At 41.3% G+C, this 22,624-nt stretch overlaps 2 protein-coding genes across 5 annotated transcripts in view; one reads left to right on the plus strand and one right to left on the minus strand.

Annotated features, from left to right (window-relative positions):
• The window catches only part of LOC144604376 (cytochrome c oxidase subunit 4 isoform 1, mitochondrial-like), a 420,358-nt gene that overhangs the window by 164,629 nt on the left and 233,105 nt on the right, over nucleotides 1-22,624 (minus strand). The gene's annotated exons all lie outside the window — the stretch shown is intronic.
• Nucleotides 1-22,624, plus strand: part of pcif1 (phosphorylated CTD interacting factor 1) — an 85,245-nt gene that overhangs the window by 28,879 nt on the left and 33,742 nt on the right. For 3 of the 4 annotated variants that reach the window (XM_078418684.1, XM_078418685.1, XM_078418683.1), the window contains 3 exons: nucleotides 10,879-11,010; nucleotides 15,108-15,421; nucleotides 21,342-21,496. In XM_078418684.1, the coding sequence (XP_078274810.1) occupies nucleotides 10,879-11,010; nucleotides 15,108-15,421; nucleotides 21,342-21,496 (601 nt within the window). Of the gene's footprint in view, nucleotides 1-4,461; nucleotides 4,534-10,878; nucleotides 11,011-15,107; nucleotides 15,422-21,341; nucleotides 21,497-22,624 lie in introns of those variants that run through there. The other variant, XM_078418686.1, reaches the window with a different exon arrangement.

Raw genomic sequence — 22,624 nt, forward strand, 5'->3', positions numbered from 1 at the left:
AGCATGTGTAGAAATTGGCTGCAAGATTTCTTACATTACAACAGTGAAAAACCTCTGGTTCCTCATTGGTTATATAACAGTAAGAAGCAGAAATGGAAATAAGGTCAATAGGAGCAGTTAGATGTGACTTCATTCAACCTGAAATTTATTCTGATAAAGGAATACATTTCAGAATCCTTAAGATACTTTTCACATATGTTAATTGATGTACTGCACATGGGAAACATTTTCTGTTTTGCTTCACATACTTGTTTTAAAACTAACTTTTGTTTCGATCAATGTAAGCAGCTAGTTAGCAATTAGTCAGCATTATGCAAGCTGGTACAGATAGGTGAATGCTATTCTTATAACCAAACTTGACAGGCTGTAATTGATGCACCTCCTTTAACCTTGAATAAATAAGACCTTAAATAGTTACTGCAATGAACTCCACATGCCATAAAGATAGGAAAGTGTAATTTTGTCTGCTTTCATTTGGAGAATGGCAAAGCAGAATAATACCAGGCTATCATGAGATCAGTGAATGCTGGTGTTCAGAAAGATTGGGATATCTCCAGACAGGAAACATCATCGTCCAGATGCAGCAAGTAAACAAAAAGCAAATGGAATGTTGGATGTATCATTTAAGGGCCTGTCCCACTTGGGCGATTTTAAGGCAACTGCCAGCGGCTAGGCTGTCGCCGGAGTGTCACGGGCATGATCGTGAGGAGTCTTCACTGAATCGTAGCGGATCTCGGCGCGTCGTGGAAACATTTTCCAGATAGAAATTTCTCGGTGACAGCTGGCTTGTCGCCAGGTATCGTGGCTTATTGCGGGCGCTGTCGCATGCTGTCCCCAGGTTTGCTTGGTTGTCGCAGATGCATTTAGAAGCACGTAATATTAAATTAAGAAAAGGCATTTGGAGATACCAGAAGATGGTTTTGTTTAACCAATTTATTTACCGTCAGGACATTTGACAGGTAGATTGGAGGTGACAGTTTGACGGTCATTTTGCGATGTTTCCGAAGACGGTGTAATCTCTTAGCCAGGTGCTAGTTTCACAAAAAAAATAACTTGTATCGACCTGACTCGGCATTGTCATGGTCGTTGTCATAGGGTAAAAGACAATTTCGGCGAACTGCTACGACTTTGACAGTCGCCTTAAAAATCGCGTAACCGGGACAGGCCCTTAAGTGAATGGAGTACAAGAGTAAGGAAATCTTGTTCTAACTTTACAGGGTTTTACAATACTCTGCAGAAGTAGTCTTATACTTCGCCTGGAGACAATGGAGAATTGACTAGATTGATACCTGGAATTGTTTCAGGAAACATTGAATAGGTGGCACATATTCTGTGGATTTTATAAGAATGAGAAGAGATTTTATTGAAACATGATTCTGAGAGGACTTAACAGGGAAGATGGGATGATGTCTCCCTGAGTGGAGGGGTATAGAATGAAATCATATAATCACCTAAGAGAGTTGCAAAACCTTTTGTTTATAACATCAGAGCTGTGGATGCTGAGTTAGGAAGATTCAGAGGTAGTTTTGGATGACTGGTTACTCAGTGAGTGGAGTTGAGGCTGATAATCGAATCAGCCAAAGCAAGTTTGAGCTACGGTTCTTACATTCTTGTGTATTCTTCACTCACGAGGCTCATCTGTAATTGCTGAGATACATGGGGGCAAAACTCACCTTGCCATGCAGATGAAGCTGATTTAGCAGAGTTGATGAAGCTATATGTGGTCAAACTGTTCAGCATAGTACTGTTTAAGACGCAGGATTTTTTCAATTTGAGAAACCTGGATGAATAGGGAAATTCACTGCTGAAATCCAGATCCATGGTTTTCAAGAAGGATGACCTCATACTGTACACAGGCCAAGTATGATCGTTGTAAGCCTATCAGGGATGCCAAGGGAGAATTACAGAACAAGCCAGAGGTTGCTTTGAGTCAAGCAGATGCCAGGCGAATGTGGCAGGCCTAAATACCATCATAAGCTACAAGCTACAATCAGGGCTGATTTCTGTTCATATAATTTCTGGATGAGCTCAATGCCTTTTAATCCTGTTTTGAAAAGGCAAATGAAGTTTCATCAAGGTATGTCCTCCGTCCCCCACTCTGTCCCATACATCTTGGTGGCAGATCTACTTTCACGAGGGAAAACTCTTGGAAAGCAGCTGGCCCAGATAGAGTCCCTGGATGAATTCTGGAATCGTGCAGCAATCAACTGGCCACAGTTCTTTGTAAATACCATGAATCTCTCATTTCAACAATTTACTGTCCCCATCTGCTTTAAGATAACTCATCATTTCAAAACCCAATGAAAGTAAAGTAACCCATCTCAATGACATAATGTCCATCAAAATGAAGAACTTTGAACGACTGGTCATGGCCCATTTATATCCCTGTCCCCTGGTCAATCTAGACTTCTTGCAATTTGCATATAGGACAAATAGATCTGTGGAGGAGTCAATTTCCCTTGAACTACATTCAGCTCTGGATCACTGGTAATATAAACACTGTCAACATGTTTTTCATTTGCTAGAACTCAACCTTCAACACCATAATACTGAATTAGCTCATTCCTAAACTTCTGGACCTTGGTCTTTGAATGCATTTCTGTAACTGGCTTCTGCTATTTTGAATTGGTCTCAACATTTCCTCCTCCCTGACCCTCAAACACTGCTGTTCCTCAGAGTTGTAAGCTCAGTCCCCAGAAAATGTGTGGCTAAGTACCGCGGCAGCTCGATCTAAAACAAAATTCACCAATGATATCACCGTTTTCGGATGAATCAACAACAATGATGAGATGGAGTACAGGAAAGAAATTGGGAACTTTGTGCAATGGTGTCAGAACAACAACAAGCCCTAAACATCAGCAAGATGAAAGAATTAGCTATTGACTTAAGGTAAAGGGGGTGAACACAACCCTGCTCTCATGTACCGAGCTGCTGTGCAGATGGTTGACTGCGTCATGTTTCTAGACATCCATATCACCGGTGACCTAATCTGGCCCCTTTACACTGATGTAGTGATCAAGAAAGCATGACAGCGTATTTACTTCTTAAGCGTGAGAAAATTCTGTGAACATGAGGATTCTCTCAAACTTCTACCATAGTGCTACAGGAAGTATTCTAACGTGATATACCTCAGCCTCGTGTGGCAGCTGCTCTGCTCATGACTGCCTGAAGCTGCAGAGAGTGGTGAGCACAGCCCAATCCATCACAGACTTATAATTTCCATCCAGTCCATCTTCACTGTGCACTACATGATGAAGGCTGAAAGTATCATCAAGGCTCCTGGCTGCTCCCTTTTCTCCCTTCAAACTTTGGGGAGAAGATACAGGAGCCTGAAAGCCCGGACATCCAGAATTTAGAACAAGCCCTTCCCCACTACTATTAGACCCCTGAAACAATCGCCTCTTTCTCACCCACTTCCTGGAGGTACCGCCATGTACTCTAACTCTATCTTATTCGGTTATTCCACTATTGCACTGTAGTATTTTGTTTGCACTACTTCAGGTTATTCTACAGTCTTTGCACCATTCTGCTGTTTAGTTATGCATTTATAGTTTTATTCATCATAACTTTGCAGTTAAAGTAAAGATCTTTATTCAAACAAAGAATTTCATTTTACTCTTCTGTATATGACAATAAACTAATGGGAATCTGAATATTGTCATCTTGAACAGGATGACGTTTTTGACACATTCCTTAAAACGAATGTTAGTCTAATGTTCTTTGTGCAATTTATTGCTTTAAATTAGTGTTCCTGTGAGGGGGGAAAAACTGTTCTGGATTTTCTTAGTGGGTGTGTCTGAAACTGCTCAAAAATTGCATTCCGTATTGGAAGTGATCATGTTCTTGATGTGAGCAAAACTGCTGAAGACTTATTCTCTGATGTAATTGATACTACTCTACAAGTAGATTTAGAGTCATAGAGTGATACTGTGTGGAAACAGGCCCTTCGGCCCATCTTCCCCATACCAGACATTTCTTAATGTTGCTCCAGTTTCTTTGTGTGGAGAAGTTTCTAAACTAGGACTCCTTAGTGTCGGTGATGATTAGTCTGGGCCTTCAATTTTTAATGTGGACAATGCAGGTCTAGACTCATAATCAGTAGTGTGGGTGACTTTAGTTCATGTTCTCATTCTTTCATGTGGGTAATGTTGGTTTAGACGTATATTCTGTAACTAGGGTGAAGTTGGTCTTGATTCACAGCCTGTAATGTGAATAATGATGTCTAAATTCACATTTTATAACATGGACAATGTTTTATATTCACCTCCCATGGTGTGGGTGATACTGTTAAAACTTGGATCCTGTGATACAGGTTATTTTAGTCTTGGCTCAGATTCTGAAGCGTGGGTGATGTTGTGTACGTGCATTCCTTTTAACATGGATGATGCTGATCGAGCTTCACATTCTAGAGTGTGGTTGATGTTCATCCAGACTCGCATTCACTTATGGAGGCGATGTTGAACTCGACTTGCATCCTGTGTTGTGGGTTATGTTGTTCTGGTTTCACATTCAGCGATGCGGATGATTTTAGTGGTAAGTGAAAAGTCTTTTGAATGGTGGAGCGAGGATTGCACGTAGAAAAATGGCTGTTGGGGCTGAAGTGGAGATTATGCATTGGTTTCTGGAATATTGTTGGGAGGTGTGGGTCTGGGCAATAAGGAGTGAACATTGAAACTTTACTGTTGAAAATCAGTGGTCAAACTGGTTTGGCTATCCAGAGATATCAGGAGAAGGCAATATCTTGAGAATTGAATTGCTGTATGTTGAGCAATCTGGTCATCACAAAACTTTACTTCATATTGCAGAAATCAGTAAGTCCCTTTTTCCATTTTTATGTGGTTCCTGTTGTTCTGCCATTATTTGTGTTGTCCTTACCAACCTAGGTTTGCCAATCTCCCATGACAACAATTAGGTTATGGCATTTTGCTCCCTCTGACTTGGCCTGTAGCATGAGAGAATTTGTCCTTTGCTTCTTCATTATTTTCATTTGTCAGAGTATGGTCCTGAATCAGGGTAATGTTACATCTTTAAAAGGATAGCAACACCCTCATTCAGAATGCAGTCGTATTTCTCCTGAGGCTTTTGTTAATCTTCCTGATCCCATCCATCATCTCTTACTAACATGCACAATATAATCTCTGCTGCAATCAAAACTAGCTTTCCTGTTTCATGTGTACCAAAAAATAATGTTTTTTGGCCAGGTGTTGAGCACTTCAGTTGTCATGCACGTGACTTAATTTTGGCTTTTGCCATTGCCACAGTGGTGTCATCTGCAGACGTAGATGGAATTAGAGCTGGATTTGAGTGTATAGGGAGCATAATAGGGTACATAATAGGGTACAGAGAGTATAGTGGAGGATTGAGAACACATTCTTCAGGGACTATTGTGAGAATTATTGTGGAAAATGTGTTATCTATCTTTACTGATTGTGGTCAGTGGGTTGAAGGTATCACAAAATGCTGGAGCAACTCAGCAGGTCAGCCAGCATCTCTGGAGAGAAGGAATGGGTGACGTTTCGGGTCGAGTCAGTGGGTCAGAAAGTTAAGGATCCAGTGACAGAGGGGGTTGCTGATTCCTAGGTGCAGGATTTTGGAGATGAGTGTGGGTGGGATTATGGTGTTGAGGGTGGAGCTATAGTCAATAAATAAGAGTCTAATGTAGGCATCCTTGTTGTCTTAAATATTCCAGAGATGATTTTAGGGCCAGGGAGATGGTGTCTACTGTAAACCCGTTGCGATGGTAGGCAGACTGGATCATGGATGTGTGGGAGGCTGTTAATGAGCTCCATCACTAGTCTCGAAGCACATTGTGATAGTGGACTTGTTTTTTAACAAAACATTACCAGTTCCCCAACATGGAGGATTGGGGCATCTGTCTGGTCGTTTTTCTAGACCAGTTGACATAGAGAAAAAGCCTTATGAAATGACTTGAGCATGCAAGTGTCCCACCATAGCAGCCCAGTCAAGGTTTCTGTCATATGAATAAGTACGGTGACGTACAGGTACAATGAAAATCTTGTTTGCAGCAGCATCATGTGCACATAGACTCAGACAACATACAAACATACAAACAAGTGCTGGAGTAACTCAGCGAGTCAGGCAGCATCTCTGGAGAACATGGATGGGTGACGTTTTGGATCGGGACCCTTCTTCAGACTGAAGTTCAGACATGTTCTCCAGAGATGCTGCCTGATCTGCTGAGTTACTCCAACACTTGTGTCCTTATGTGTAAACCAGCATCTGCAATACCTTGTTGCTGCTGTCAGAGGAAAGAGCAACATTTAAAAGACATTTGGACAGGTACATGGATAGAAAAGCTTTAGAGAGATATGGGCCAAACGTTGCTAAATGGGGCTATCTTAGATGGGGCATCTTGGTCAACACAGACAAGTTAGGCCAAAGGGCTTGTTTCTGTGCTGTATGACACTACGATTCTAATTGACGTAGCACCTAATAAAGATGCCAAACTAATTACATGCAGATAAAATAAAATAAGCAAATATGTATGAGATATATTCAACTGCCATTACGACCAACATTGAGAATCAAAGATGCAATAAAAAAGGCTATTAAAATTAACGCATTTCTATTCATTATGGGAAGGTTCGGTTCAACACTCGCATTCGATCAATTTAATATATTGCCAAAACCACAAATTGTCAGTTGCAATGGCGGAAAAAAATAGAGGATGCTTATCCATTGGAAGGATGATAAGGCAGCTTAGCACTGAATCAAATAGAAATGTTTTGCAGCCTTCTCAGTGTTATAGTGCCATGGCATACACTTAAGTTTAGTTTGGTTTAGAGAAAGAGCATGGAAGCAGGCCCTTCGGCCCACTAAGTCCACGCCGACCATCAATCCCCATTCACACTAATTCTACGTTATCTCACTTTCGTATCCATTCCTTATATACTTGGGGCAATTTACAGAGGGCAATTACCCTACAAACCCTCATGCCTTTGAAATGTGGGAGGAAACTGGAGCACCCAGAGGAGGCCCACGTAGTCACAGGGAGAACTCCACATAGACAGCACATGAGGTCAGGATTGAATCTGGGTCTCTGGTGCTATGAGGCTGCAGCTCTACCAGTACAAATACTACGTACTAAAGTTAAGTTATGGATCTACAATGAGACCTACACAGAGCAGGTCTTATTGTAGATGCTATTGATTATTATTCTCATGCTTTCTAATATATATTGTGAAACTTGTTATGTGAAAGAAAATCTCTGTCACATATTCAGAGTGATAAGTTTAACCAGAAAATGTATGAAATACCACATTGGTAACGAATAGCGGGCCAGTCGACATCTGAGAGATAAAACTCAGTTCCCAGGATAGACTTTACAGTGAATTAAACATGCTTTAAGTCCAGTTTAAACTGATGGAACACAGCTCTATTGTCTGGAAATCCACGCTCTATGCTCTATATTATAGTAATTATCCATTTTTGCCTGTACCTGAAATTCATTTGCATTGTCTTCAGAGTACAGATGCTGTCACTACTAACCAGGGATACATTTTTAGGGTTTCTTCGTAACTATATCTTTTGATAATAATTATTCCTTACAATAATGTAGGGCCTGACTGTCAGGAATAAACTTAACTTCCCATATTCTCTTTTAGAATTCTGAAAGGAAACTTCCCATTGCAACGATCTGGTTCCATATTTATATTTCCATCAGTGTCCTCTTCCTTTCCTGTGGCATCTTCCCTTGCAAACACAAGGAGTGCATTACTTATCTCACCCAACATTCCATGGCCCCAGATATTCTTTCCAATGAAGAGGTTATTCGCTTATAATTCTTTCAGTTTAGTGTATTTTGTTCGTTGCCTTTGATTGCTTTCCTCTGCATTGGGAGATAACATGCAGATTAGGTGACTGTTTTGAGAAACACTTCCTGCGTGGTCCAGTTCTAGTCATTTGTCAGTCTTCCATCTCAGTTCAACTCTGATTTGTTTGCGGTCGGCCTCCCATAGTATTTCATTGTGTGCGATTGAGGAACGGTGTCTCCTGTTTCTAACAAGCGCACCTATCTTTCTTTGTGTTGCATCTGACACAAGCAATTGGAGTCTCTTCCATTGGCTAAGGGACCTTGACACTAAGGAAGACATAAACCGTCTGCCGGAAATAGCGGGGGACCGGGGGTCTAATGAGATGGAGGAACTGAGGGAAATCCAGGTTAGTCGGGAAGTGGTGTTAGGTAAATTAAATGGATTAAAGGCAGATAAATCCCCAGGGCCAGATAGGCTGCATCCCAGAGTGCCTAAGGAAGTAGCCTCAGAAATAATGGATGCATTAGTGATAATTTTTCAAAACTCTTTAGATTCTGGAGTAGTTCCTGAGGACTGGAGGGTAGCTAATGTAACCCCACTTTTTAAAAAGGGAGGGAGAGAAAACGGGGAATTATAGACCAGTTAGCCTAACATCGGTAGTGGGGAAAATGCTAGAGTCAGTTATTAAAGATGTGATAGCATCACATTGGGAAAGTGGTGAAATCATCGGACAAAGTCAGCATGGATTTACCAAAGGCAAATCATGTCTGATGAATCTTATATAATTTTTCGAGGATGTAACTAGTAGAGTGGATAAGGGAGAACCAGTCGATGTGTTATATCTGGACTTTCAGAAGGCCTTCGACTAGGTCCCACATAGGAGATTGGTGTACAAACTTAAAGCACACGGTATTGAGGGTTCAGTGTTGAGGTGGATAGAAAATTGGTTGGCGGACAGGAAGCAAAGAGTAGGAATATACGGGTCCTTTTCGGAATGGCAGCAGTGACTAGTGGGGTACCGCAAGGCTCAGTGCTGGGACCCCAGTTATTTACAGTGTATATTAATGATTTGGACGAGGGAATTGAATGCAACATCTCTAAGTTTGCGGATGACACGAAGCTGGGTGGCAGTGTTAGCTGCGAGGAGGATGCTAGGAGGCTGCAGAGTGACGGATAGATTAGGCGAGTGGGCATATGCATGGCAGATGCAATATAATGTGGATAAATGTGAGGTTATCCACTTTGGCGGCAAGAACAGGAAAGCAGAGTATTACCTGAATGGTGACCAATTGGGAGAAGGGGAGATGCAACGTGACCTGGGTGTCATGGTGCACCAGTCATTGAAAGCAAGCATGCAGGTGCAGCAGGCAGTGAAGAAAGCGAATGGTATGTTGGCATTCATAGCAAGAGGATTTGAGTTTAGGAGCAGGGAGTTTCTGTTGCAGTTGTACAGGGCCTTGGTGAGACCGCACCTGGAGTATTGTGTGCAGTTTTGGTCTCCTAACCTGAGGAAAGACGTTCTTGCCTTAGATGGAGTACAGAGAAGGTTCACCAGATTGATCCCTGGGATGGCGGGACTTTCATATGAAGAAAGACTGGATAGACTGGGCTTGTACTCGCTGGAATTTAGAAGACTGAGGGTGGATCTTATAGAAACATATAAAATTCTTAAGGGGTTGGAGAGGCTAGATGCGGGAAGATTGTTCCCGATGTTGGGGGAGTCCAGAACCAGGGGTTACAGCTTAAGGATAAGGGGGAAGTCTTTTAGGACCGAGATGAGAAAACATTTCTTCACACAGAGAGTGGTGAGTCTGTGGAATTCTCTGCCACAGAAGGTAGTTGAGGCCAGTTCATTGGCTATATTTAAGAGGGAGTTAGATGTGGCCCTTTTTGCTAAAGGGATCAAGGGGTATGGAGAGAAGGCAGGTACAGGCTACTGAGCTGGATGATCATCCATGATCATATTGAATGGCGGTGCAGGCTCAAAGGGCCGAATGGCCTACTCCTGCACCTATTTTCTATGTTTCTATACCACATTTAGCTTAAATGTCCCTTGCCAAAAGCAGCTGATCTGCAATCTCCTCTGCATTTCAGCTCTTTGGTCCATGTCTCATATTGTTTTTAACATCCCTACAAAATCTCTCGTTAAATTGTAGGGATATTTATTCAAAAAATTTGAAGCCAAGCTGAATGAGCTATTTGGGCAGATTACTAAAAGCTTGGACAAAGAGTTTAGGAGTGCCTCAATTTAGCACTGTTCAGGAGGGAATTTGCAACTTTGGAACGTAGCAGTTGAAGCCACAGTTGCCAAAGGATTGGACCAGTTGCCAATTATAATTTGCAATGCACGAAGCTTGAATTGGAGGGGGATATGATCATAAATTTTCATAATGCTGGAGATTAGATGTAGGGACTGGAAAAATCTTGAAAGAATTCAGGAAAGATGAGTACTGGTCAGGAGGGATGGGGGTGCACTTGAGCTCTTCACACTTGAAGGTGAGGTTGGAGGAGGTGTGAAGTGGTGTAACAAAACTTCACAGAAAGAAGCCGTAAATTATATTTTCATTCCAGGCTGATCCAGAACAGTGTTTGATTTTGGATGATGGTATCAAGGGCCAATAGGTTTTTAAAAATATTTTTAGTGAATTCAAGATTATCATAGTTGACGATGATAAACTTTTAGTTTAGTTTAGAGATACAGCGTGGAAATAGGCCCTTTGGCCCACCAAGTCTGCACCGACCAGCGATCCCCGCACATTAACATTACCCTACACACACTGGGGACAATTTACACATATACAAAGCCAATTAACGTACATACCTGTACGTCTTTGAAGTGTGGGAGGTAACCGAAGATCTCAGAGAAAACCCATGCGGTCATGGGGAGAACGTACAAACTCCGCACTGACAGCACCCGTAGTCGGGATCGAGCCCGGGTCTCCAGCAATGCAAACGCTTTAAGGCAGCAATTCTACCGCTGCGTCACTGTGCCGCCCAATGTGCTGCAGATCAATGCACAACATTACACAGCACTGTAACTTTGATGGAAGAATACAGTTAATATTTTGCTGCAATTTAACATTTAATCTTGTTTCTCTTGTAGTCTGATCCTCTTGGGTTAAATGCAACTGTGGAATCAGGTGACGGAGATTCAGTCGCTGACAACGCACAACGGAAGAGACGACATTCTGAAGAAACCCAGCAGCAATCAACAAATAGCTTCAAAAGACCCCGAGTAAGAATTGTCTGATTTTTAAAAAAGTTACCTGATTTAAAAATAATCTTTCCATTAGGCATTCCTGCGACATATTTATAAATATCGTATGCTGAAAATCTTAGCATAATGGAAATAAAAAGATCCTTTGATATGTTTTAATTTTTCTTCGACTATCAATGTTCTATTTCATGCCCGTCTGTTCTCAACCTTCCCTGTTTCTTCTCAGAATCTTAATCAAGGTACTCTCATTTTTGCCTTCCCTCCCTCACTGTTCATTCGATAATCAACTTCCACTATTTCCGGCACTTTCTGGTATCTCCAGCATTCTTAGTATATTGTAAATGCTGCTTTAAATGCAATCCTAAATACATATTGACTGATGGTCATACGGATCATCTCCCCTTGGTTTCGTAAGCATGTCCCAAGCTTTTGGTTACCTGTTATTTTAATTCTCCATCAAATTCCCACTCCCAACTCTTTGTTCTTTATCACCCACATCATTCCAAAATAGCTCAACTTAATCTCAACGAAAAATTAGATCATCCTTTTTTGAGAGAGGAAGGAAGAAATGTGACTAGGAACGTAAGTCGTGAAGAGCATATTAGAAGACTACAAAGCGAAGTAGATTGATTAAATGAATGGGCAAAGCTGGTAAATGGAGTCTAATGTGGGATCTAGCTGTCGATGCATGATTTACTAAAGGCCACTATGCTGGTAAAATAAGTAATGAGGAAAACTAACAGAATGTCTGTTTTTTGCAAGTGGAATTGTATTTAAAAATAGGGAGGTTATGCTTTAGTTATATAGATAATTGATCAGACCATATCTCGAATATTATGTGCAGTATTGATCATCTTATTTAAGGAAGGGTATAAATGTTGCAAGGTGGTGGATGGAGAATATTGGATGGCTGGAAGGAACAAATCAGCGATGGTATGGATGGGAGGAAAGATTGGATGGCAGGAAAGATGAGATGGCCAAACTGAAGGGTTACAATATAGAAACAAATTTGAGCTTTGAGCATTAAACGTAAGCATCATGAAATCAGTCTGAATTAAATGTAACAGGGGCCAAATCCTTATGCATGCATTCTGTTGTGACTTAATGAATGCTTTCTGAAAGATTAAGATCCTGGTTTTGTGGAAAAATGTTAATGAAGGAACAACAGTAGGCTGCATGAAGGACATCATGGAGGTTTGACCTAGAATTTCTTACTATTTTATTCTTCTGTTTTCTCATTGGCATGCTTGTCGTTTATGGAAAATCATCTTCAGGAGGCTTTTATCGACAAGGCAACCAAGATAACAAAAAGATTGAGGATGGTGAAAAGGATAACTTCTGTTGCTGCTGTACAAATTAACCTTTTAGTGTGTGAAATGATTCAGTATTAAATCATATTGATGATTGTGTTTATTCTTTATTCAGCATGAGTATCCAGGCAGTCACTTTCAAAATGCAGGGGAGAGTTACACTAACCATGAAACTCGAAGGAGTGTTTGCCATTACATGGATTCATTTGCTCCACACTTTCAAGATGTGCTTAATACTGTAATTCAAGTCTCCGGAATTCCATTAAACTAATCATTAGCTTGTCTCCTGTCTCCCATTATTCAATGGCAGAGAGGTTAGTGCTTAAGGAGGCACCTGTTATTTCATTATCTGAGCTTGCAGCTCCTTCCACACATCATTTGTTTCTTGCTACTGTTGGCCTATGAATGGATATGTACCACTGCAGAAAGGCACAGCTCACTGCTTAAGAGATAGGGCAATTATTACTGTGTGAAGGTTTTATCTGCCAAATATCAGCTTTCATTTTCCTGTTTAGATATTCCAGTGGAGCAACACTGACCTTAGTTTCAATGGACAGGTAACACCATTATTTCAGCAGACAGTTTGCCTTCAATAAGTTAATCTTTTACATATTTTCTCTATCCCTTTCCCTTCTCTATCTTTTACCATCCAGATGCCATCTGGCTTAAAGGTGAACAGCTTCTAATGTGAAAACGCAAAACAAAAAAACGTGTTTGCATTCTACAGTGCCCTCCATAATGTTTGGGACAAAGACCCATCATTTATTTATTTGCCTCTGTACTCCACAATTTGAGATTTGTGATAGAAAAAAATCATATATGGTTAAAGTGCACATTGTCAGATTTTATTAAAGGGTATTTTTATACATTTTGGTTTCACCATGTAGAATTTACAGCTGTGTTTATACATAGTTCCCCCCCCCAATTTCAGGGCACCATAATGTTTTGGACACATGGCTTCACAGGTATTTGTAATTGCTCAGGTGTGTTTAATTGCCTCCGTAATGCAGGTTTAAGAGAGGTCCCAGCACCTAATCTTTCCTCCAGTCTTTCCATCACCTTTGGAAACTTTTATTGCTGTTTATCAACATGAGGACCAAAGTTGTGCCAATGAAAGTCAAAGAAGCCATTGTGAGACTGAGAAACAAGAATAAAACTGTTAGAGACATCAGCCGGACCTTAGGCTTACCAAAATTAACTGTTTGGAACATCATTAAGAAGAAAGAGAGCACTGGTGAGCTTACTAATCGCAAAGGGACTGGCAGGCCAAGGACGACCTCCACAGCTGATGACAGAAGAATTCTCTCTATAATAAAGAAAAATCCCCAAACATCTGTCCGAACCGATCAGAAACACTCCTCAGGAGTCAGGTGCGGATTTGTTAATGACCATTGTCCGCAGAAGACTTCATGAACAGAAATACAGAGGCTACACTGCAAGATGCAAACCACTGGTTAGCCGCAAAAATAGGATGGCCAAGTTACAGTTTGTCAAGAAGTACTTAAAAGCGCAACCACAGTTCTGGAAAAAGGTCTTGTGGACAGATGAGACGAAGATTAACGTATCAGAGTGATGGCAAGAGCAAAGTATGGAGGAGAGAAGAACTGCCCAAGATCCAAAGCCTACCATCTCATCTGTGAAACATGGTGGTGGGGGTGTTATGGCCTGGCATGTATGGCTGCTGAAGGTACTGGCTCACTACAAGTGCTGATGGTAGTAGCATAATGAATTGCACTGTATAGACACATCCTTTCTGCTCAAGTTCAAACATATGCCTCAAAACTCATTGGCCGGCGGTTCATTCTACAGCAAGACAATAATCCCAGACCTACTGCTAAAGCAACAAAGGAGTTTTTCAAAACTAAAAAATGGTAAATTCTTGGGTGGCCAAGTCAATCACCCAATTTGAACCCAATTGAGCATGCCTTTTACATGCTGAAGAGAAAATTGAAGGGGACTAGCCCCCAAAACAAGCATAAGCTAAAGATGGCTGCAATACAGGCCTGGCAGAGCATCACCAGAGAAGACACCCAGCAACTGGTGATGTCCATGAATCGCAGACTTCAAGCAGTCATTGCATGCAAAGGATATGCAACATGACTATTTTCATTTACATGATATTGCTATGTTCCAAACATTATGGTGCCCTGAAATGGGGGGGGGGGGGACTATGTATAAACACTGCTGTAATTTCTACATGGTGAAACAAAAATGTATAAAAATGGCCTTTATTAAAATCTGACAATGTGCACTTTAACCACGTGTGATTTTTTTTCTACTACAAATCTCAATTTGTGGAGTACAGAGGCAAATAAATAAATGATATTGGGTCTTTGTCCCAAACATTATGGAGGGCACTGTAACTTCCCGCCACAAGGCCTTATGTATGTTTGTTTGTCTATCTCCCTATCTCTGTCTATCTGTCTAATTAATTTTGGAACAGAAATTATCAACACAAATATAGAAAGGTAAAATTACAGGAGATTTGAGATAATTTTCCAGTTGAGGAATGAGTACTGTGATTGCAGCTAGAAGCATTTGGTTTTAGTGAATTTGTCTGACAAGCCTTTTCATAGACTTTGGCAGCACTTGAGTTGTGGTGAAGTTAGTAAAGACAATTAAGCTGCTGCCAATTTGACACTTGTTAGAGAGCAATTTCACCCTTGCTTCTAACAAAAGAAAACAGTGGTTGTGTAACTTTAGATGAACTTGTGTTGTGTCTATATTTCCCTTCAGTTTAAATGTTGGTTGATTTTGTAACTAACATTGCTGAATATGTTTTTATTCTCATTACTCTTCTTACAGACAGATGCCTCCTTAACTCCGACAACTCTGCCAATTCCCATTTCTCCCATTGCTTCTGGTGCTCCAAACACACCTATATCCCAAACAAGTGGATCCAAATCATCTGATGAGAAACCACAACCTGCGCCTTCATCATTGGTGCCACCGGCACCGGCATCGGCACCACCGGCACCGGCACCGGCATCGGCACCGGCACCGGCACCGGCACCGGCACCGGCACCAGCGGCATCGGCATCGGCATCAGCATCAGCATCTTCATCGTCCTCATCCTCATCATCAGCTGTTCTAGCACCTGGATCTATCCGTCCAACTGCGTAAGTACATCATATTAAATTCAGGCAGCAAGCAAAGTGGAATCTCTGAAGTATTAAAGCTAACGATGCACAGAACTATACTCAATGGTACTGTTAGGTAATCCGTTAGTATTAGTATTTAAATACTATCTAGTTAGTATTGATACATCGATCTAAGCAGGAGAAATATTCATACTCAATTACATGCATAGAAATATTGCACTCAAAGTTGGATGGTATCAGCACTCAAATCCAAATCCAAGCTTTTTATAAACCTGTTGAAGCTAGAGACTAAACAACATAATGCTGGAGGAACTCTGGTGAGTTTTTCTTGTCAAAGCTTTTAATGTCTTGTTCAAGATTCCAGCATCTACAGTTCCTTGTGTCTCCAATTTACTACTGGATTAACTCAGTTGGGTCAGGCAGCATCTGGAAAGATGATGCTTCGGGTCGGGACCATTCCTTGGACTGAAGGAGTAGGGGGAAGGAAGGTAGAACAGAGGTGTGGGAATGCGGCAAAGCCTGGTAAGTGATAGGTGGGTAATGGGGGGGGGGGTGATTGATAGATAGGTGGTGTCGAGGTGAAGAGGGTGTTGGTTAAGTAACGGAAAGGAGGAATGAAATGTAAAGCCAGAGGGAGGAAAATAGGTGGAAGGAGACAGAAGGTGGAGAAAGAGGCAGATAAAAGGGAAACATGGGACTCAGGGATGGGATATGGGCATGTGAAAGAGGTGAAAGGAGCAGGGTGACTAAGGTGGTGGAACATGGTGGGAGAAATGTGTGCGTAATGGGGTGGGGGCTGGGTAATAAGAAGGTTGGGGGTATTACTTAGAGCATTCAATGGTCATATAATTATAAGATACCCAAGGGGAATATCTGGAATATCTGGTGCAGTTCTTGCAGTTTGCATGTGGCCTTTGGCAATGGAGGAGGCCAAGGCCAAAAGGGAGATATAATGGTTAGCAACTGGGAGCTCCAACAGACCTTGGCAGACTTGTTGTTCTTGTTGGGTGGAAGTATTCATATCGTAAAACTACCAGCAAGCAATTCATTCAAATTTAAATTGGTGCTTTAGTGAAGCCTGAACTTTATTCAAGATATGAGGAACCTGTGTCCAAGATTGGTAATCTCAGAGGGCGCAGTGGTAGTGTAATGATTTTAATGATGTTAATAAATAATGCAAGCAAAGGGGTATTACACCTGTAATCAAAAAGCAAAAAGATTGCAAATGTTGGAAACCTGAAAATGGAAAATGCTGCTGACTCTTAGCTGATTTGCCATCATATATGGAAAGGGAAGCAATTCAGGTTGATAAATTTACATCAGAACTGATAAAATGGGAAACCAAACATTATTTAGATTGAAGAGCGGGCGAGGGAATAAAGGGGTTGATCATCATGCCAAGACTGTCTAGGTAACAAAAAAACTGTGGAAGCCAAAAAAACTGTGTAAGGCAGAATAATGAATACTTGTTAATCACTGATGATTTGGCTAGAGAAGTATAAGTAGACAGAAATCAATGAGGGCAGGGGAGAAAAATAAACCAGGAATTGTAAACTGCAGAACCGAAAAATTGCTGGAAATCTGATATACGCTAATTGCTTTAAAATTAGTTATATAGATGAAATGCAGAGTGATGAATATCTGTGACTTCATCAAATATCTGCAATCTCAGAGGTTATGAGCTTGGGAGGCACTGCTGGAATAATATGGGTAAGTATTTGCATCGCACTGTGGAGTGAGGCTGCTCTGTTTAATCAGTTTTTCGCAAAATGTCATGAAAGTCATCATCATTAATTAAATTTCTAAACTCTTTCTTTAAAGCTAGTACTAGAATAGGATGATACGAGATTCCTTGTTTTGTAAATAAATGTTTGGTGGATTTGCTGTCAGTTTATCCTGTAAAGTTAAGCAAAAACATAAACATCAGTAAAATGCGTTCAGAAAATTTTGAACAGCAAAATGTCGGATAACTGGATTGATTTTCAAGGCAAGAAGTCGGACATTTAGGTCAACTTTCTTGTGAAGAAACACAATAGGAATTTTGTGAAGTGCAAGCGTTATGAAGCAGCTTTCAAATATGAGCCATTCCTATCATTCAAATATTATCTGGAACACAAACATGCCGTCAAATTTGACCCAATGTCTTCAAACAAATCAGTTTGCATTCAATCTGGCATAATTCAGGGAACAATTCTTCCGCATTTCAAGCAGAAATCAACAGAAACCCCTAAGTTTGTTATTGCAGGTTTGCAACTTAGGCCAAAAGTATTGACATAAAAAATGTCTGGAAAGCACACGGTCTGACAATCCCAAGTACGAGAGAAGGAATTTGTGATATGGTCCTGAAGTTTGGAACAAAAATCCGTGAAGAAATGAAGCTGGAACTGAAGGAAATACTGGAATCTGGGGACTGCTTGTCACTCACTTTAGGCGAGTGGACCTCAAAGAGAAATCAGCGCTACATGCGGCTCAATTTACATCATACTGATAAGCTCTTTGGCACTGGGATGATATGAATCAATGGTTGAATGCCTGCTGAAAAAGGACTAAACAGATCCTTGATAAAGTTGAAACTTTTAGCATTGATTTGAAGAAACATGTAGTTGAGATGACCACCGATGGAGCCTGTGTCATGAAGAAGCTCGGTCGACTTAGGCATTTTCTAGCAATTGTGTCATTCACATGGCATTCACTTAGTCGTGGTTGATGCGTTGTACAAGCAACCGCATAACATATTTGCTCATGGCGATGAAGATGAGGAATGAAGAGGATGACATCTATGAAGAAGAGAAGATTGAGAAGCCTGATGATGAGGACAAAGGTGATGATGACTCCATAGGTGAGTGGGTTGATCAATCCATGGATGGATGTTCAACTTGCAGGCAACATAGAAGCATAGAAAATAGGTGCAGGAGGAGGCCATTTGACCCTTCGAGCCAGCACCGCCATTCATTGTGATCATGGCTGATCATCCACAATCAGTAACCTGTGCCTACCTTCTCCCCATGTCCCTTGATTCCACTAGCCGCTAGAGCTCTATCTAACTCTCTTTTAAATTCATCCAGTGAATTGGCCTCCACTGCCTTCTGTGGCACAGAATTCTGAATTGATTTGAATAATCACCAAAATTACCAAGATTTTCTGCAAATCACCCTTGAGAAATGATTTACTGCAAAACCTAGTCAAACGTGAAAAAGGGAATAAGATGGCATTGATCCTTGACTGCAAAACACGTTGGAATTCACTGCTGGTTCTGCTGAGGCAGGATTTGGAACTGGAAGATGTCATACCAACAGTGAGCTTTCATCCAGCCATCTTTTCCAGTCTGAAATTGAATTGCAGCTGTCATCCGAGTTAGCCGAAAGTTTGGATTTGATTGAAATTAATGTCCTCGGCCTCTGACAGCTTGATTGGAACTTAGTCAAAGCTGACAGAATGTTTGATTTCATGCTGACCAATCTGGAGCAGCAACCTGATGATAGCGGCAGAAAACTGTATGAAGCTGTTCGTGCCAGGATTGAGCAGAGAAGAAACCAGGGCATTTCTGGACTCCTCAGGTACTTGGATGATCCAATGTATTATGACTCTGCCTGGAACTCTTGATTTGCATTCCCACTAACAAATGATCTTGCCAAAATTGCGAGAGACATTTACATGTGGCCGTTCACAAAGATGAATTATATGATGACAATGGTGAAGAAGATAATGATCAAGCTGAGACCACTGTGAAGCAAAGTAAATCAAAAGAGCTTGATGCCTTTCTCTCCAGGAAGAATGCCAAGAAGCTGAAGCCAATAGAGTCAAGTTCAAACATGCAAGTCATTTTGAAGATATTGAAGTGAGAAATAGTAGTCCTGGAAAGCATGTTGAAACGCCCAAGCACACTTGAAAAAGTGTACAGAGCACTCATGACAATTCCTCTTCGCTCAGTTGAGTCTGAATGATGTTTGAGTGCTGCTGACCTCTTTGTCACAAAGTTGCACACAAGATGAGTGATTAAACCTTTGCTATCTTATGTTTTTTGACTTCTTACCTAATGACAGTCTAAAGTAGGTTTACATTTGTGAAATAAAGCCAAATTTGCCAAGAAAGAATGAGTTTCAATTTGAAAATCACCAAAATCTGATTTTAGAAAATTAATCATTTTAATCAGGGCAGAGTGATTAATGATCACTTTTTCAAAATTAATCAACCAGTTAATCAGAAAGCAACCCACTTTGGAGATAGTAAACTCTGCAGCTATTATGCACTGGTGAAGGGAATATATATTCTGGGTGGTAGATGGGGTGCCAGTCAAAGGGGCTGCTTTGTCCTGGATGGTTTTGAGTTGTAAACACGCCCGTCATCTCGGCAAATGAGTATTCCATCACACTCCTAACTTATACCTTGGGAAGGTCTTGAGGAGTCAGGAGGTGAGTCACTCAGTGCAGCTCCAGCTTTGGACATGCACTTTGGAGGACCAGCAGAGCACATGGTGAATGTACTATCGAGTACATCGAATTTTTGGTCAGTCAGGTTGAGCCTGATAGTACATCCAGATGGCTTCTACTACCATCTACGCATATCCCCTCCCCCTACCACCTTTTACCACTTGCACATATCTCCATGTAGAATTGTACAGAACATCAAGCGAGCACAGCAGACACAAGTTGGGCTGAAGGGCCTGTTTCTGTGCTCTATAACTCCATTACTCTATAATGAAAGACAAAAGGAAATTACGTAAATCTGATTGCTGCGCATCTTACTGCTTTCTGCTCAAGGATGTGTTCAAAACTGCAGGGGATCAACGACCTCAATACAGTAGCGAAACCCTCCCCTCATATCATATCATATCATATATATACGGCCGGAAACAGGCCTTTTCGGCCCTCCAAGTCCGTGCCGCCCAGCGATCCCCGTACATTAACACTATCCTACACCCACTAGGGACAATTTTTACATTTACCCAGCCAATTAACCTACATACCTGTACGTCTTTGGAGTGTGGGAGGAAACCGAAGATCTCGGAGAAAACCCACGCAGGTCACGGGGAGAACGTACAAACTCCTTACAGTACAGCACCCGTAGTCAGGATCGAACCTGAGTCTCCGGCGCTGCATTCGCTGTAAAGCAGCAACTCTACCGCTGCGCTACCGTGCTGCCCCTGGAATGGGTGTTGTCTGAAATATCCAAAGGCCAGAAAATACAGAGTGAAAGTGACCTTAACCTCTCAGAGCAGAATTGTTTTAGATTGGCCCTCCGAAGATCATTGAGGTCAATCACTAGTGTGTGTACATTACTGTGCAGAGAGTTGGCGTTTAGCATGACATCTTACTGCTCATGGAGATGTGATGACGTGCCCATTTTCCACTCTTCCCTCTGAACACATAAGTGTCTTGTTGCACCAGTTCCTTCATTATACCATGTGGAACCATCCCAGATACATCCTTGGTAGGAGTTAGTCCGTCCGTATTGCTGTGAAATAACTAAGTAACAAACTTCAGAGTGTCCTGCAGATATGTGCATCAATTGCGTGAGGAGCGCTGTAAATTTCACAACTGCCTTGAATAGACTGGTAAGAAAGGTGCTTCACGTGAGTGAGTGAAAATGTTGCTAAAGTAGAAAAATGCCAAAATAGAAAAACACGGACTAAATTCACCTGCCACTACCGTCATAATTTTGCACGGGTGAATAGAACTATTCTGCACGCATTCTGTGAAGTAGTCAATGTGTGCTGGTGTGGATCATGAGTGAAAGCAGCTGGATTCCCCTGAACTGCACAAATCCTAGAGATTATCCGTGTTCTTACGATTGCCCCAAAAAGCATTGGTTTTTAGTTGCATTGTGTTGGAAATTCAGCTTCTAGGCAATAGAGTTCATTTTATGAATTAGAGACTGCTATTTAAGAGGCAGCTGATTATATGTATTGTGAATCACGGGTTACAATTCTGTGTTGCAGTGTTTACTGGGACCTTGATATTCCAACCAATGCAGTAATTAAAGAGCGTGCTCCAGTTGAGCTACTTCCGCCACACCCAGATGTAGAAATACTACGAGCACAACTGACATTAAAACTGAGACAACACTACCAGGAGCTGTGTCAACAGAGAGAAGGTAATCCCTATATCTGGTAAGGATGCAGAAGTGTTCTCTTGCTGCTCCTCTTGATATGCCCCAAAAAATTGCTATATAGTAATGAGATAAAAACACCAGGCTGTGGATTTTATTCCAGTGCAGCTTGGTTCATTTACCTTCCTTTCAACTTACCATTCAAACATATGAATTAGGAGCAGGAGGTCATCACTTGGCACTCAACCCTGCTTCACCGTATAATGAGCTTGTGATTGATTTCATTGTTACTCTACCCAGCATTGTTGCCTACCTGAAGTAACCTATCACTGCTTTTCCTACCTACGTCTGCCTTAAAAATATTCAAAGACTGTGCTTCCACTGCACTTTGAGGAGGAGAATTGACCCTCTGTGAGGAGAAATGTCATCTCTGTCTTCACGGGTGAATCCTTATCTTAACTCATGGTTCCAGATTTTCTCACAAGAGGAAAGATTTTCCCAAAGTCGATCCTGTCAAGACCCCTCTGAATCTTGTTTCAATAAAATACCCTTTCACTGTACCAAACTTTAGTGGATACAACCCAATAAAGGATTAGGGGCTTTTGATAGCCAGTGTTTTTTGGAACCCAATCAGTCTTAGAAGCCCCTCAGGTATCTTTGCACTATCTGAATAAAAAATAGTACCTTAGACAATATTATTCCATGAAACCGATTAACTGCTCATTTATCTCTATTATGTGTTGATACTCGCTAAGCCAAAATTGACTTTCTCAATACTGCAACAATTGTAATATTTCAAAACTGGTTGTTCAGCCCTCTGTCCTGGCAGGTGCAATATAAATGCAGGTCCCCTCTTTTCACTAACAGGGTTCTTGTAGGATAGAGTAAGGGAAGTCCACAGGATCTGGCTGATTTTTTTTTTTGGAGACATGTTGTTTTACTCTCAAGAAGGTTCTGATTGTTGCTAAAAATCAGACCCTACTTGGACCATGTCTTATGTGTCAGCCAAGACAATGAATGCTGATTTGGGAAGAATTGTAGCCAAACAGTGAAGCTCATTCGTTTTCTAACATAACATCCATTGTAGATTTTTTCACAGCAGATTGAATAACAGTTGGGGAAAATGCAGAAAACCTAGCCTCTAAGTTGAAGCTGGTTCAAACATATTGCTGG

This window comes from Rhinoraja longicauda, chromosome 22, assembly GCF_053455715.1.
Source record: "Rhinoraja longicauda isolate Sanriku21f chromosome 22, sRhiLon1.1, whole genome shotgun sequence".
Lineage (NCBI taxonomy): Eukaryota > Metazoa > Chordata > Chondrichthyes > Rajiformes > Arhynchobatidae > Rhinoraja > Rhinoraja longicauda.